The 17,787-nt window shown below is 34.9% G+C and overlaps 1 protein-coding gene across 1 annotated transcript in view; it reads right to left on the bottom strand.

Moving 5' to 3' along the window:
* Nucleotides 1-17,787, bottom strand: part of LOC119837562 (transcription factor EB) — an 85,280-nt gene that overhangs the window by 962 nt on the left and 66,531 nt on the right. Inside the window, exons 2-14 of the mRNA XM_038363184.1 lie at nt 7,885-7,987; nt 7,106-7,216; nt 6,092-6,193; nt 5,742-5,870; nt 5,414-5,585; nt 4,410-4,651; nt 3,673-3,804; nt 3,099-3,209; nt 2,182-2,296; nt 1,628-1,752; nt 937-1,051; nt 348-458; nt 1-150 (exon numbers count right to left, since the gene is read on the bottom strand). Coding sequence (XP_038219112.1) covers nt 5-150; nt 348-458; nt 937-1,051; nt 1,628-1,752; nt 2,182-2,296; nt 3,099-3,209; nt 3,673-3,804; nt 4,410-4,651; nt 5,414-5,585; nt 5,742-5,870; nt 6,092-6,193; nt 7,106-7,216; nt 7,885-7,987 — 1,714 coding nt within the window. The 3' untranslated portion in view covers nt 1-4. The remainder of the gene's footprint in view (nt 151-347; nt 459-936; nt 1,052-1,627; nt 1,753-2,181; nt 2,297-3,098; nt 3,210-3,672; nt 3,805-4,409; nt 4,652-5,413; nt 5,586-5,741; nt 5,871-6,091; nt 6,194-7,105; nt 7,217-7,884; nt 7,988-17,787) is intronic.

A 17,787-nucleotide genomic window follows, 5' to 3' on the forward strand; every position in this document is an offset into this window, starting at 1 on the left:
CACACTATGCGCCGAGGTCCATGTCGAAGCAGTGGTGCGCGTGCGAGTGCGAGTGGTGCGGCGCGTGGTGGTGGCCCAGCAGCAGCGGCAGTGAGCTGTCGCTCAGCCCCGCGCCCACGCCCAGCGACGTGTCGCCCAGCAGCGACGACTCTGTAGCGACATCGATTTTATTACAGTATTTTATTTATCATAATTGCATATCGATCGTATTATGTACTACAAAATTATTTTACACATACAATATACTACAAAAAAACAAAAATCATTCCTCATTTTAATATTAATTAACATAGTTCAGGTGTAAAAAAAAACACGACCATAATTAAATACATAATAGTGTACAATACCCGTATGGTGCGAGGACAGGTCAATATGCAGCAGAGCTCGGTCGGCGGCGTCGGCCACGGCTGCACTGAGGCCCAGCTGGGAGGTCGGGGAGGAGCACAGCATTGGATCGCCTGCAAATTAAACATTTACTGTTAAAATAGAAGAAAAAACGATGTTTCATGAAAAAACAGTTCGTATTACGTAGCGATAAGGTCGCTAATTGCTTAAATTTATAATTGAAATACAATGAGGCTTATTCTAACATTTTAAGAGCGGCATAAACCTCTGGAACCATCTACGACCAGTTTTCCTGAACATTTACGACATTGAGGCTTTCTTCCATTTTTGAAAGGCCTTCTGTCGGCCTTCAAACCTATAAAAGACCGCATACTTCGCACCAAGTGGCCCACCTGCTCGATTGCTTACTCTATCATATTAAAAAATACATATACAGGCCTCCTATAGTAAGAGGGTTTAGGCTATAATCCACCACGTTGGTCAAGTGCGGGTTGGCAGATGTCTCGCCTGGTCTCGTACACCCGGCTTATCGATTTTAGGTGCGAGGTTCTCATCATTGAGCCACCATAGAAAATAAAATAAATGAATCACCTTGCGTGACGGGATTGTGCGAATCGTCGTCCATGAGATCTTCTATTTGCGCCAAGTTGAGCACGGCCTCGCTCTCCTCGCCGCTGAGCAACCCCGGCGGCGGGGATAGTCGCATCTGGACACACAATATGTTCATAAAGTTCACGTGAAAAATATAATGAAGATAACTTACTTAATGATATAAAAATATAGCGTTACAGTTGAGTTAAAAATAACGAAAGTGGGTTACTTTATCTCAAAAAATAATTAATCAATAACTTGAATCTTACGAATATTACAAACGCGAAAGTTTGGCATTGTAGGAATGTACGTTACTCTTACATGCAAAAATCGTAGAACGGATTTTGATGATACTTAGCGGTAATAACCACCAACGTCTTTATGATTTGCATAATTGTTTGTGCGCATGTGTAAGTGAAAGTGCACGCGCGTGTGCGTGTATACTGAATGCGTATATGTAAATGTGTGTTATGTATATATGATTCTTCGTGTGTATGTGTATATTTCTGTATGCCTGGACCTGGACCATCCCATGGTTGGGATCCAAAAATGTTGACACGCAAGTTCTACAATTCTACTACCAAGTAATAAATTGAGTTAATAAATGCTACCAGGTTAAACGAAAGAAAATAAATGGAGATGGCTAATGTACTGAGAGAAAATAAAACAAATATATATAAAAAAAAATCACCTTAATATCCTTATGGTTAAACAGATGCTCAGGCACTGGTTCGAGGCACAGGTCCGGCTCCAAGCAGTCGAGGGACAAACCGTCCGATCGACTGAGAGGCGAACACGAACCCAGCTTCAAACCATCTGGGAATGACCAATTTAGACATATCAGTGAGTATTGATGTATTGATATCAAGTTCGAAAAAAAAAATATGAACATCTTAATTCGAATAAATATACCGCTCCGAAATCCAAATAAAACCTAAATTTATGGAGTATATAAACCCTAGGTCTAATCTCTAGGCATCCATTTTCAGGCATATTTTTTTTTTAAATACATACGCTCATACAGAGCGGAATATTATGTTTATAGTTTATCAAAATATATTAAATACATATGCAGTTAATATTATAAAACTAATAACTTTAAATGTGAATTCTGAATATGATTAAAGCGTCATCATATACGGGACAGTATAATTTAAACAAACCAGGAAAACAATTTTTAATATTTAAGTATTAGAAGTATATGATACACTAATATATATGTATGACTTATATAAATAATTATACCTAAAGCATCCAATGCGGAAAGCGGTTCACCAGCGGGAGTATCTCGCAAGAGGTCCGGCGGAGGGTCGCTTAGTTCCATGAGAGGAGCTGGTTCGGATTTGGGCACCATTACATCCTGAAAACGTTACGTTTTAAGTTATTAGTTTGACTTAATTAGGTGAAAAGGTGTTGATATCATATAATTATTGGCTCTCAGTTCAATTAAATAATTTTTGAATACGCTTTTATTAGCTTCACCTGTATAGAAGTATGTAACCGACTCCTTTAGACTCACTTTAAACTCTCTTTTAGATTTAATTCAAACTCACACGACGGAGACAACATAATACTTTTATAACATTATCTTACTAGCTGCGCCCCGCGGTTTCACCCGTGTGAGTCTGTATCCCGTAGGAATATCGCGATAAAAAGTTGCCTATATTTTATTCCAGTTGTACAACTATCTACGTGCCAAATTTCATTGCAATCGGTTTAGAAGTTTTGCGTGAAAGAGTATCAAACACACACACACACATCCTTACAAAATTTCGCATTTATAATATTAGTAGGATAGTAGGATTTTGCCGATTAGGATCGCCAGAATTAAAAATTCAACATGCAAGTGAGAAAATTCAGTTGATTCTGTAACAATCAAAACGTGTATTTGTTTAACCATATTAAAATTATTTTAACCAAAAAGTTTGTTTATTTATTTATTCTTTATAGCTATTAACAAAAACTACAAAAATACAATATAAACAATTGGCGGTCTTATAGCTATATAGCGATTTCTTCCAGACAACCAGACGTACAGAGAGAAATTAGATAGAGGGGAGGAGTAAGTTTATAATTTCACACAATTGAAAAATATCTTTTCAATATTGTCAATAGCCGAAGTAGTAGAATCTAGACAAGTAAATAACACTACGTATACGTACAGGCTGCGTCCTCGCAGGCGAGGCATACGGCTCGGGCGTGCTTTTCATACCAGAGTCCGTGGAGTGCGGCGACGACCAGCCCTGACCCAGCATTTGTTGACTCATTGTTTGCTGGAAAATCCATTTATTAATTAAATAATTTAATAATAGAATTATAAATAGGATAACATTCCATGAGGTAAACCAAGTATCTGTTTCTACAGTCCTTTTTCCTACGTACAGTAATATATGTAAACTATAAAATGTTTTGATGTTTCGAGTGGTGTGTTAATTAATGTATACATTTATCACCTCTGACCAAAACAGCATCTAAATTATATTCAATCGAACTACTAAAATGTCACTAATGAAGTTGGTAATCGACAATCATACAAGACGACAAAATAGAAAGAAGACAGCCTTGTAATTCTGCCAAATTGTACATAAATTATAAACTAAAGAATTGGATATTGGTTTTATGAATCTTTTTAACAAAAATGATCTTTTTAGCCCACTTAAGAGCACATTCGACCAACAGCCTTCATATCTAACAAAATAGTCCTTCGAGCCCGTCTCAAACTCAAGTCGCACTCACCTGCTGAGTCCTAGCCGGCGACGCGAAGGGCTCTGAGGGCGCGGTGTCCACTCCGGAGTCCTCCGCGTGAGGGGAGGACCAGCCCTCGCTAGATATAGGCAGCCCGTGCAATTTTGCCAGTCGCTCTAGTTCCTAAAAATAACAATAAACAATGATTTATTTTCTACAAAAAAAAATTGTGACACATAGAAATTAAGAATCCTTGATCACACACTAGGATAAATTGTGTCGAGGAAGAAGTTTTTTCAAAGAAATTTGATCACGCAACGGGATTCGAACCCGCGTCTTTTTGCCAAACCGTAGCAAAGCATAGCCTCCCGGCCTTTTTCTATTCTTAAAAAAAAAACTCATTTATAAAGCATTTTAATTAAATGCCATAGTAATAAAGAAATAGGAATCGATTAATGGAAGATAACGAATCGACTAGACTAAAAAATATAGGGCAGACAGACCTATAAAATTAAAAACAATGAATATTTAATTGCAAGATTCAATTCAGGTTAGGAGCCACTTGCAAGTTATGTTAGTTGGTTTCATGTATTTATTTACAGAAAAACATAATATTCTTACTTCTATCTTCTTTGGCATAGACATAGTTTAAGACTCAAGACATAGGAAGTTTTTATGCTGGAATTAAACATTTCTTTAATAATAACTAAATGGCCTTGGGAGGCAGAAAATTTCTAAATGAAAAGTTAAACTCCTCCATTTTTGAAGTCAATTGATAAGAATAGTACCTGTATCCTCAACATGAGTTTCCGATTGTGCAACTCTATCTGCTTCCTTCTCTGCTCGCTCTGCTTGAGCCTGTTAACTTCATCTCTAAGGCACTTGATGTAGTCCACACTGCTCTTCAGTATCGTCCCTTTGTTGGGTCTCACGTCGCGTATCACTTCGTAGAAGGGATCATTGTTCTTGGGCAGGAGGGTCCCTAACTCTTTGATGCGGTCGTTTATGTTGAAGCGACGGCGGCGCTCGACTGGAATTTAATTGAATAGTTATTAGTGACATTTTGAGTTTTCTATAGAAATTAAAATTACTATTTTCGATCTTATAGCTTTTTCCACACGATTATATTTGTTTAAATAACCTAATCAGTTATAAAAATACCAAGATTTCTTATTATTAATTTTATCATAATACTTTACCCTAACGATTCTCCATTCTCTTATAACTTACATGAATATGTTTTCAGAAGTAATATTTGTTATGCAAATAATGCGTAATTAATTACTTAATAATTTACGCGTTATTTTAGATATCGATTATGCCAGATATACAATCATATTTTCACATAATACCATATAATATTTTAATCCTCGTTAATAAATAGTGTTGATAACGGCTAAACAAATCGAGATCCTAAATAAACACATGAAGAATTTCATGATAATTCATATGAAAATAACAAAAAATTTCAAAACACATTGATTGATTACGAATATTTGGGACATGAAAATATATAAAAAACGAAAACACTTTGAGCTAGTATTAGTGCATTTAAACTGATACAAAAGAAACGATAACTCTACTGTCTTTCCTAATGATAAATGAAAACTTTGCAATAAGGTACACATATATTGATGATAACGATAACGAAAATGTTAGAGATGGTGATGATGATGATGATGATGATGGTGGTGGTGGTGGTGATGGTGATGGTGATGATGAAAATAGTGTTATTTATAACGAAAGAAAACAATAATGAAGGATACCTAAAGAATAACAAAAGCGAACTCACTCATATTATGGTTATCCTTCTTCTGTCTGTCCTTAGCGAGCGCGTGCATGTCCGCGTCGGTGAGCAGGGCGCAGTCCCCGGCCACCGAGCTGGCGGTGGACGCGGGCTCCGACGACGAGAGGGGACCCGCCCCACCGTCTAGTGACAGGATATCTTCTAGGAACTCGTCTGTCTGCAATTCACGTATAACAGATATGAATATATGGGTAAGAAAAGGATCACATATAAAATTTACATTATGGCAGGCGATATATTGTACATGTGTACACAAGTTAATTGTTGTTTCGGGTATATAATTTATCAATGAATATATTTCTAGCTTCCTTACTTCGGAGTTACCGCCCCCAGAACAGATGCCAGGACTCATGAGACCAGACGAAGACGCTCGATCAGGCGAGTTATTTCGCCTGAGTTCTGGCGCTGATTGCGCAGGCGCACTGCGGCCATTTGAGGATACCTTAAAAATGTTGAAATTAATACGTTTACATCTATTTTTTTATATTTTTTCGATATTTTTTTATTAATTGATTTCTTTCCTTGTACATGCTATCAGAAATCCGTCAAATAAACAGCTGAAACATTATCGCAACGCAAATAATGTTTTTTTTAGAGGAATTAGTTATTCTTAACAAAAAAAGAAGCAAATTTTGAGCTTCCAAGTTATCATCGAATACCAACCTGGCCTTGAGGAGTAAATGATTCACTGAGATACTGTCGCACCTGGTTCTTCTGTTTCTGTATCACGTGATACCTGGTGGGGTTCTCCAGAACTGTTCGCACCTGGAATGGGGATATTTGTTACTCACTATAGCATTAGTCTGTATATTTTCCTGTATTAAATAGGTCGTAATGGGTCGAGAACATAAAGGACGAATTAAATATTCTCTTAAGAATCTCTGACTCGTGTCATAATGTTAGTTACCTTACTCCTCCAAAACGACTAGGACGATTCTCACGAAATTTTGTGTGCTTATCGTGTATGTCTGAGAATCGGCCAACATCTACTTTTTATACCCCTAAATGATAAGAGTCAAGCAGATCCGCGTTTGCCGGGTTAGCTAGTATTTATATAAAAAATATTTATAGGTTAACATTTGGCAGCTGTTTCACCTGATTGGAAGTGAAAACGTGTCTTAGTTGAAATTAGAACATGCTTGGAGCATATTCATCTAAAAGGTACCTGAAGTATCTTATAGATAAAAGAAATCCACCTTAATTTCCGTGATACAATTCCTTCCTATTTACAATGATGACACCGTCGGCGTTGTCTGATGTTTTATGCCAAACAAGTGATATGCTATCTTTACAATTGTGGTGTTCTCATCGAATGAGACACATGACGTACGTAGATTGAGGGATATGTTAGCTCATTAGCTAATCGGCTCACTGCGTTAACAGGAAGTGCCAAAAATGCCGTAAATATGATAGATCAACCCGCTAAGAGACGAAATTTTATATTAATGTAATAAAGAGATACAGTATATTATTAAGATTGTGAAATACTTAAATTATACACACACTCGTACACATTGTGTATATTGTTTTCCCAGTGTCGAACTTATTGGTGAGCTTTACGGGTAATAAAAATCAGACAGACAGACAAAAGAACTTTTGTATAGACACAGACATTTGTATAGACGCGCCAAGGTGCGCCTGAACAGATTTATGGTATTGCAGAAAATTCTAGATTACCTGTAACACCTGTGGCGGCAGTTCCACGTGTGGCGTGATCCTCGGCACCTCCGCTGGACTCGACTTCTTCTTCTCTTCTCCATTCTCCTTTGATTGACCTGCTTGTTGTGCCTGCGATATCATGTATTTTATTATATAAACTAATATTATAAAAGGAAACATGTTTGTAACGTTTTCACACAAAAACTATAAAACCGATTTCACCATTAGATAACTGCATCTTCACTAAGTGACATTTAAGGCTATCTATCAGGTAAAGGTATATAATATATTCCATACCCTACTAGGGGACACGGGATTTCAATATCTTAATATCCTGATTAGGATGGCCAGGATTAAAAATATACACGTATAGTCTGTCTGCAATTTCCATTTTAGTTCATTCTGTCATTATATTGCGGTTTTTCTATATTTATTAAAGGTAATAGAGACCCATATTTATGTTTCTAATGCTTATTGCTTTAGTTTAGAGCTTAACGTTAGAGCATTACTCACAATAACCTAGCAGTGACATTGGTTTTTTGAGTAAGCTAATGATTGTAAAAACAAACCGTTGAATGCTGAAAGGAATAGTTTTTTGTTTTAACTACAATGAACGAAGCCAAGATAGACATGCTTGTCAACTAACAATTAACTAATAAATATTCAATAATATCTATAACATATTGCACTTCGATTTTACGAAAATATATTTGCGATTTATAAAATTTATTTATAAAGCTATAATACATAAAAAAATTTTAAACTTCTCAGTAAAGAATACAATAACTCAAGCTCACCTGTAAAGATTCTCTCCGCAGCTGCTCCTGCGCATGCTCTCGCATCAACTGTTGCTTTAGCTGTGTGCGTGACGTCGGTGTGAGCGTCTTGAATGTGGGCGGGCTGTAACAATACACACACACACTTTTATATTATGGCTTTAATAATGCACACACGTGAATATTATATTTATTACGAATAAGTACACACACATATACAAATATTATTTGTTATTGTATCGATTACACCGCGTATAAACGACGCGGACACGACACGATATACGATACAATAGAATAATTTAACACATACAATAAATGGAAGTAGGTATTGTATTTGAAATACGATGTGTGTAGGTAATGGAGATTTGACATTCTTATAATAGGTACATATTTGTATCATCAGCGTCTTATTCCATTTTATCATACATTTAGTTAATTAAAACAATTAACTAACTATGATTAAATGAAATAATAACCTGAAGATGAGCATTTAAGTTCAACATTTATCAGATCGCATCGGACTCGCTGAGAAATAATCTAATGAGCGACTGCAAGAAACACTGGTCACCCATCCAATTCATAACCGTTGCTTAACCTCGATAATCTATTATACGTTATTATATACGGCAACGGATTTACATAATCTCCGAAAATTTCGATCGCCTATCTATCACCGTTCATGAGACACAGGTTTTAGACGGCCGCAATGACAGACAAACTCTCGTTTTGTCCTTTGTGTACAGAATCCCAAAAACAAAAAAATCGAAACACAGAGAACGATTTCTGCAAAATACATAATGCGTTTCATGTAAAATACATAATACAAGATATTAATAACCATTTGAGTTTGAGTTTATTCATGGTACGTTAATTGTAATAAGAATTTAACACTAAAATCATAAAAGTTATTTAATCCATTGTCATCGCATACATTTTTTACAGTAATACCTTGGGAACCAGCGTATAAGGCATTACAAATAAATCGGCAGCCTTTAAATATTTGTGAGTAATTGTCAACTTATAAGGGAATACAGTATAACAATATAATGCCTCAACTCATACATAGTATTATTAACATATAGGTACAAGCTTCAAGTACTTATCTGAGTAATCTAAGGGTACCTATCTATATGCGTAGGCATATGTTTCATTTAATTATATATTATGTTAAAACAAGAGGTCCTGTCCCTGGCTTCGCCTGTGGTTCAAATATAGCTTACACTCAGAGATCACGTCAATATCCACAGTTGAGAGAATGTCTCAAATCGGTCCAGCAGTTCTTGAGGTGAGCTTGTTCAAAGAAACAAATTCTCTTCAGTTTTATATTATTAGTATAGATTAAGATTACATATATTCGAATTAATGAGTACCCATCTCTTCTGTCCTTCAAAAATATTTAATATTTTATGAAGCAACTATTATTTATGGATCATGTTCGTTTTCCCAAATTTACTTCCCCCGCACGATACTCCTAAACGACGACCTATTTCACATTTGATAAACTGCATAGAGTGTGCTAAATCATCTCTTTAGAAACATGATGTTTTACAGATAAAAAATTGACAAAAATTATTACCAGTTAGAAATAACAAAATAGGTACAACATAATTGTTTTGTTTTTGTATTTTTGTTAAGCCGTTTCGTTCTTGCTAGTTTGTATGTTACAAACAATCCCATACAAATCGACAACACTTTCTTCGTCCTTAAATCAATGCCAACAAATTGTTATTCAAGTGACGAAACTGGGGATTTGACACCGCGTTCTGCGTACGCGCAGCGAAGTTTTAAAAACGCAACAACAAGCGGTATTTATGTATCCCGACGATATATAATCAAACGCGTTTTCTTATTGGTTACTTATTATTTACTATACAGTCACACAGTGATCTCTGAAACAAACCTATACGTCAATCTCGAAAGTGGCTTAACTAATCTTAATTTTTAAAAATAAATTGTTTATTTTTTATTTATATACAAGCGGCTGCTATGAAGAAAGATTGCCAAAAACCATACAAAAATAATTCATAAAATTATCTACGTTTGTTAGGTCATCTAGTCTAATTAAGAATATTAGGACATTAACATTTCAAAAAACTCCCAAATTGATTACAAAATATTGCGCAATCGTAAATCGGTGTGAAAGATTATGCACTTGCAAATTCTAACCGACTACAAAAAAGTTTCTATGTTTTACTGTACATTTTTGAAAGCATAACACGTTCCCATTGGTGGACCAATCACGATTCACATCACACTGGAGACAAATTAAATATAAAACTAAAAGAACACTTCTAGCTTTCTTGGTAAAACAAAAATCTACGAAAAAAGAAGGCTATTCCTGAGATAACTAGCAAAAAAATGTATCAAGAAAATTCACATATCGCGTATTATAAACACGTAATCCAACATAAGTTCGAATAACCATTTCCCTTAAGCTTTACCAGTTTCTGGAATATACAACTTCAATTCTGAGATAATTCACTAAAATTGCATATAGCATACACTTAAGACGTCACAGTAACACCCTGGGCCGTCCAATAGCGAGTTATACCAGATCAATCAGCTGTGGTCCTTGATAATATGTTTCGTAGTGATAAATAAATCGTGATTCGCCCGCAATTAGGTATATAATATACAATATGAGTACGCGCGTGCGACTCGCTCATGTATGATTTATGTTGTTATATAATATCGTATTCTGTACGGTCAGCAACGCTAGATGTCGACGCTAGCAGACAAGTATTTAAATTGTTGTTATATGCGAATTTTTATTCTTATTTTTACTTGTACTCATTTACATTTTTCGTAGGCTTTCCTTGCTGACTGTACCATTTTACAAAAGTATAAGCGACTACCAAAGCTCATTGACATTAAGAAAAAAAGAAATAAAGAAAAAAACATTTTTCTAAATATAGGTTAAACAAATCAATTTTAAACAGCGGTACTGAAAAAAAAGAACTTAAAATGTATGAGAACTGAAAAATGTGATCACAATGCATACTCTTTTTATATTGGAAAAATACGCTAGCGTTTTGTACAAAACGCTATGCACGTAATACGAAATAAATTTACTTTTATAATTACTCCCAGTAAGGGCTAAATTAGCTTGACACTATTTCGAGCGCAATAAAATCAACGGTCAAGGATTGCACATAGTAATACCAACCGTAGGTATATTCCATTCTATATTGATACTAGCTGACCCGGCAAACGCTGTTCTGCCTTACTATTATCATTTAGGGGGATGAAAATTAGATGTTGGCCGATTCTCATAGATACCGGATAAGCACAAAAAATTTCATCAAAATCGGTCAAGCCGTTTCGGAGGAGTATGGCAACGAAAACTGTGACACGAGAATTTTATATATTAGACATAGCCCTAATTACGGAGAATTGTGATATCATGCGTATTCAAGGAATAGTACGACAGTTATTCTAAAGGATTAGTTAATCCTACTGATATTATAAACGCGAATATTTTGAAGTATGGATGGATGAACGGATGTTTGCTATTTCACGCAAGAGTAGCTTATCGTATCCGTATAAAATTTGGTACAGAGATAGCTTGTAGTCTGGATTAGCACATAGGTAACTTTTAACCCGGGTACCATGTGAGTGACGCCGCGGGATACAGCTAGTTGTAGATAAATTCCGAACAAAACACAACAAAATTGAAAAAAAAACGGGGTGTTCTATTAATTCCACAACAACTTACTTTACCCTCGTATGAGATATAAAGATAATATTTAAAGGGTTATTTAGGTATGGAGGGTTCCTTATATATAACTATACTTATCAACGAAGAAGCAGTATTACGAGTATTAAATAATATACATAACTAACCTACACTGGCCGTTTACCGCCTAGAAATTGTTGTTGTTGAGAGTAAGTACGTGTAACAACGAACACTAACCAGATGTGAAAATGGTTTTGATATATCTTCCTAAAATTCCTAATTTGTAAACTTCTATACCTTATTTTCTATTAAATATAATCTTTTGTATATGACGGTTTTATATACAATTCATATCGTTGAATAAATTCGTCTATTGTAAAAAATAATAATAGAGTAAACAATAAAACCTAAGAATTATTCTCCCCACCAAACACGTATATCGATAGGCATTCATTACACCATAAGATTCTTATAAATTCTCAACATACATAGTACATAGAGAATTATATTAAACGTTTACTTAACAATTAAACAGGACAGGATATTTAAATAACTTTTCCTGGTTAATTAATAAAATACTCTTCTTATATCTTTGGAAATATATCGTGAAATGCATTAATTGTAGTGATTTTTCATGTTGTAGATATAATATAGAGGCCTATTACTGTGACTTATTTGTAGCAGACAGTCACGCACTTTCGCACACATATATGATGTATAAAAACTGTATGTATACATAATAAGTATTATCGACGAACTGTCATAAATGCATTTAAAGCATTTCTTTTGTTTGGCACCAAAACAAAAAATACAGTTAGGTGAATTCAAACAACTGTGTTAAACACAAACACATATAAGCAAGGATGCCAATATTGTCTTCACATCAGTATAAATTACAGAGAAAGTTTCTGTAACGCTGGTTTTCAGTGACGAGCGCTATAGTACGAGTTGCGGCTTAAATAACACAGCCATGATAAGGTGAACTATAAGTTCACTGTAAATTCGAGCATTCGAAATTCAAAAATACAAAATTTTATTAAAACCCATAATTAACAGAAACCTTGAAATAAGCAACAAATCATCATACCAAGAGTAACATTAAAATTAAAAAAAAAAAAAAAATTAATAAGAACACAACAATATTACGACAGTATCCTTAAATTAACTTAAAAACCCATCCTTGGTGTGTAACCATAATTTTCGCAAGTGCATTACAATTCTGCACGCTTAGCAGGTTTGGGAGCACGCGCCCGAAATATGTTATCAATTGCGAAACGATTCATGGGTCAATGAAGCTATTCGTAAGAGTGTTGCTACCTCCATTAGGTGGTCGTTAAACCGTGCCAGCTATGATATCAATAATAAACAATATCACTTTTATATAGTACTTATGCGCGCGGCTTTGCCCGCGTGGTCAAAGTAAATTTCGTGGTACAAACTATTCCCTATTTTGTTCCCTATGATCCTTTCCTAGCGGATGCCTACATAATTTTGTAAATAATAAATTTAAACTACCAGCACGCCATGTATCAGCCCGAGTGGTCCAGTAACTAGGGCTGCTTACATATTAAGATGCGTTGCGAGTGACGATACGTAATACGATACTATAGTACTTGTCTATGCAACGTCTGTTTTGTAGTAAACAGTATTTTTATCTGTTATTATTTATACTCTGTTTCCAAGAAAAGGCGAACTAGAATAATTAAAAAACCGCTCTTGAGTTAAATTATTTTAAATAGGCACATAAGGCGGAGCGAAGGGAAACAAACAAATACACTTTCTATTTATAACATTAGTAAGTACAAGTTATTATATTTACGCAACTGATTGGGAGTTAGTAGAATCCTATCAGTTTAGATTCACTAAGACGCGAGGTGTATTGCTGTACAAATATCATTTAAGCAAACGTATCACATATGTAAATATACAAATGATATTATAATAATCAATATCATCAACCATCAAGAACAGATTATAATCAAATACAGATTTACATCTATTCCATTTATACGTACTGAAAGTTATATACATAAATCTTTAGTTTTTTTTTATTAATTGATGATTCACGAAACATTCAAGGTTTTCATATTACCTTTGCGCTTGCATCGCAGACGCGACAATGTAAAACTTCGCACAAATCAATTTAAAAAGTATTTTTATAGAATACTCGCTGCGCCCCGCGGTTTCATCCGTTTAAGTCCGTATCCCATAGGAATATCGGGATAAAAAGTTGCCTATATGTTATTCCAGTTGTTCAACTATCCACCTACCAAATTTCATTGCAATCGGTTTAGTAGTTTTTGCGTGAAAGAGCAACAAACACACACACATCCTTACAAACTTTCGCATTTATAATATTAGTAGGATAGTAGGAAGTAGGATACGATAAATATCGGAGTAATAGTCTATAAAAAATTAGCACATAAATCTTTCAAACTAAAAACTCAATCTCATGCATTTACTCATTCAAGCAGACGTCAAACAGAAGCGCATTTAATTCGTCACAATACAACATTCACCACCGATTCGGAGAGCAGTTACTACAGAGCAGAGCCGACTTACCTCAAATAAATAAGAAAAACATTTACATAGGTTCATCCGTTTGTCTGATTGCTTCTGCAATATAAGTGTGATAATATAACAAGTCGTTCTGAGGAAGTGGCCACTTAGACAATGATGGACTTCAGATAGAGGCGATCGGGTACATACGCGCAGATTTACTTGAAACTTGGTAAATATGAAAAATTATAAAAATCAAAGCATTATCTGCTGGCCCAGTTCTACCTACGCGGAGTGGGTTTTTTTTAATGGTACAACTTATCGATCTTACTAGATAACATCTCGTTGTTATCAAACCTCAAAAAACCACTCGACAAAAATAAACTGATTTGACTGATTTGTATATATTCAAGAAGTAGGTTGAGTAATAAGTAAAATATTTTCGATACATAAGAGTGTAAAATTTTAACATCTTTACAATACTTAAATCCAAACAAATTCACGTGTCCTTTTACTGAATTGCATATTGAATTGTCTCATGATCACAATAGTTATTGATTCTTCGCTCAAAAGCGGATAAATCCGAAGCGATCCGGTGTAAACCAGTTTTAGCCTGAAACTCGTGTCAAAATCTCGGCCCTTTACATAAGCCGATGCAAAGCGATACGGCCTTCTGACAGTATTATTTAGTAATTTTCATCAGACCCCCGTTCGTGATAGACCATTTAACGAGCGCGACAAGGACACAACATGAACACTGGACACGCGTGAGAAGGTGATGGAGGATGAAAAAAATATATCAACTTCTCACGTAAGTGGTGACGATAATTTTGTATCCACAACTATTTTATCGAGATGGTTTAATGCGGCACGGATGTTTGTTTGAGATATGTATAGCGACATTAGTCTAATCTGATACAAGTCGGTTTAATACGTCATTATTTGGGCAAGATAACTACTGCAGGGGTAGGTTATTGTTATTTTTTACTGTGACGATACGTGGGTGCCTCCCTTACTAATATTACAAGCGAGTGTTTTTGAGAGGATTAACGTACGTTTTGATTTGTGGATGAATGCTTTCACGCGAAAACCGCTGATCAGATTTTGATGATACTTAACAGTGAAGTATTTTTTCGGTACAGAAGCTTGTAGCTTCTCATGAAATATCACGTAAGCTGTAGAAACATTTGCCCTTGCCCGCATGTACGCCCCCGCGTGGCACATTTTGTAATTAACACTAATTATAAATACATACATTTATCACTGTATAATATAATTGTTTATCCTACTATCCCACTAATATTTTAAACGCGAAAGTTTATAATTAAATGGATGGATGAAGGGCTGTATGGATGTTTGTTAATCTTTCACGTGAAAACATCTTATATTTATATAGTTTAGAGACAGATTATAGTCTGTATTATATGGACATATGAGCTACTTTTCACCCGAGTATCACGCGAGTGACGCCTCGGGTAATAGCCAGTACATACTACATTAAGATAGTCAGCGTTCGTAAAATAAAATCGAAAATGGATACGCTATAAATTCGAGTCAATCAGTCAATTTAGAGTTAAATAGAGTGAAATTTACTTCTCCTACTATTTGCCGCAGGAAGCTCGCTAATACATTGATATTACATGTGTTTCTTTATATATGTGTTTAGTTCGATCTTTAGGATAAAGGCAACCATTTAAAATGTATCAGCATTATCTTGCACGTGAGATATCTACAGAGAATTCGCGATAACGTACATGTCAAACAATTGATGGATTGTAAAAATAACCATTTTGTATGTTTAGATATATTTTAAATAACATTGGTACATCTTGTATGCTTAGATAAATTTAACGGCGGCTGAGATTTGAAATGTTTTGATTCTCTTTAAATCCTATTTTAAAACTTACTTGTAATTACGATTAAAACAATTTTTAGCAGATAACTTTGTATATTACCGACACAAAATGGCCTCACCTTTGTCATTTGCGTGTTGAAGATCTATCAAAACAGATGCCGCCATTTCTAAAACTAAGTAATCTGAACAAACAAGCATATAATTTCGATGTATTGGCCTATAGTCTAACAAAAAATAATGCATTAAATTGTAAACAGTATGTTATGGATCACATTCGTAGACAATTTTCAATATCGCGTGTTAGATTATAATCTAAAAGGTTTTACAATTTAACAGTGGCATGACAGCCTATAGCACTCAGGAATCACGTAAATACCTGAAAATTGTTCTGAATTCGGTCCGATCCTGTTGATATTAAATAGTAAGATCCTACTTAATATTATAAATGCAAAAGTTTGTAAGGATGTGTATGTGTTTGTTGCTCTTTCACACAAAAACTACCGAACCGATTGCAATGAAATTTGGTACGTAGACAACTGGACAACTGGAATAACATATAGGCATATTTTTATCCTGATATTCCTACGGGATACGGACTTGCGCAGGTAAAACCACGGTTCGCAGCTAGTAGTTAGAAGCTTACAAATCTCGCCATACTTTACAACTTTTGTTATTACATTTAAAATAATCTTTACAAACACGGATTCCTCGCTAATCCCATCGGATTACACTAAACGCATTTTATTCAGCCAGAATAATCTTAAGCGTGTCTTACTAAGCTGAAATCTTTCCTCGATTAAAGCCTCTGATAAAAACTCGTCAATTTATCGCTCCAACCCAGTGAGCTGTGTGGTATTATAAAACAATTGGCATTTATCTTTCGAGCACGTGCCCAACTCGTGCTTACCATTGTTTTGAATATGTTTATTACCTACAGCGTGAATGAATGAACGAAATTTCTGAAGGCAGAGCTCCTTTGTACCATACTAGCTTGCCATCCGCGGCTTTACTCGCGTTACCCAATGAAAACTCGCATTGGTACCATTCCAAAGCCCATCGTATGTCTTTTATCATGTCTTACACTATTTTTGAATAAAATTTCATTCAAATCGATTCAATTGTTTAGACGTGAAGAAGAGACAGACAGACAGTGTTACTTTCACATTTATTTACGGATACTTTAACCTGACTGCGCTACACACGAATTGGAGTACGTAACGTTGCATGTTGACAAAAACATTCCTTCAAAGTATTCTTGGTATTAACTATGGCAAAGAATATTTCTCTTTCCAACCTATATAGCCAATGAGTTAATTTTGATGGCCTGTATGCTGTATGGATTGCATACTCTATTGAATCACGAAATTTTCTCATTTTCGGCCCATATGTTAAAGTCTTTTTACAATTGCTTCATTTAACTCCACAACTGTTAAAGCAATACCAACCTTAACCACCCAGTCACAAGAACTATCAATGAAAAAAACCTTGAGTGATTATAAATTAAAATGTCAATGAATCTTGTTCTAAACATGCATTTTCCATGAACCCATTTAAACGTGCACTGTTCTTATCAACCGACGTCATTATCTTTATGAAATTTTTCTGTTGTTATGTCAAAAGCATGTCTCATTTATAGGCATTATATACAAAACGGCAATTATTTTATTTGTTTTGGTTAAAACTGTAAAGATAACATTAATAACAACGATAAATTATCTATCACGCCACGATACGCTACTTTAAGATATAAAATAATGACAATTATATTTTCGCTATAACTTCCTTCTTATACACCTACATTCTCGTCTTTGTGAGGAAGCCAAAATTCAAATATTATAGCTTATCAAATAAAAAAAGGTGTGTGTGCGATTCACACACGATAAAAGTGAAACTT

The sequence above is a fragment of the Zerene cesonia genome, chromosome 28 (genome assembly GCF_012273895.1).
Source record: "Zerene cesonia ecotype Mississippi chromosome 28, Zerene_cesonia_1.1, whole genome shotgun sequence".
Lineage (NCBI taxonomy): Eukaryota > Metazoa > Arthropoda > Insecta > Lepidoptera > Pieridae > Zerene > Zerene cesonia.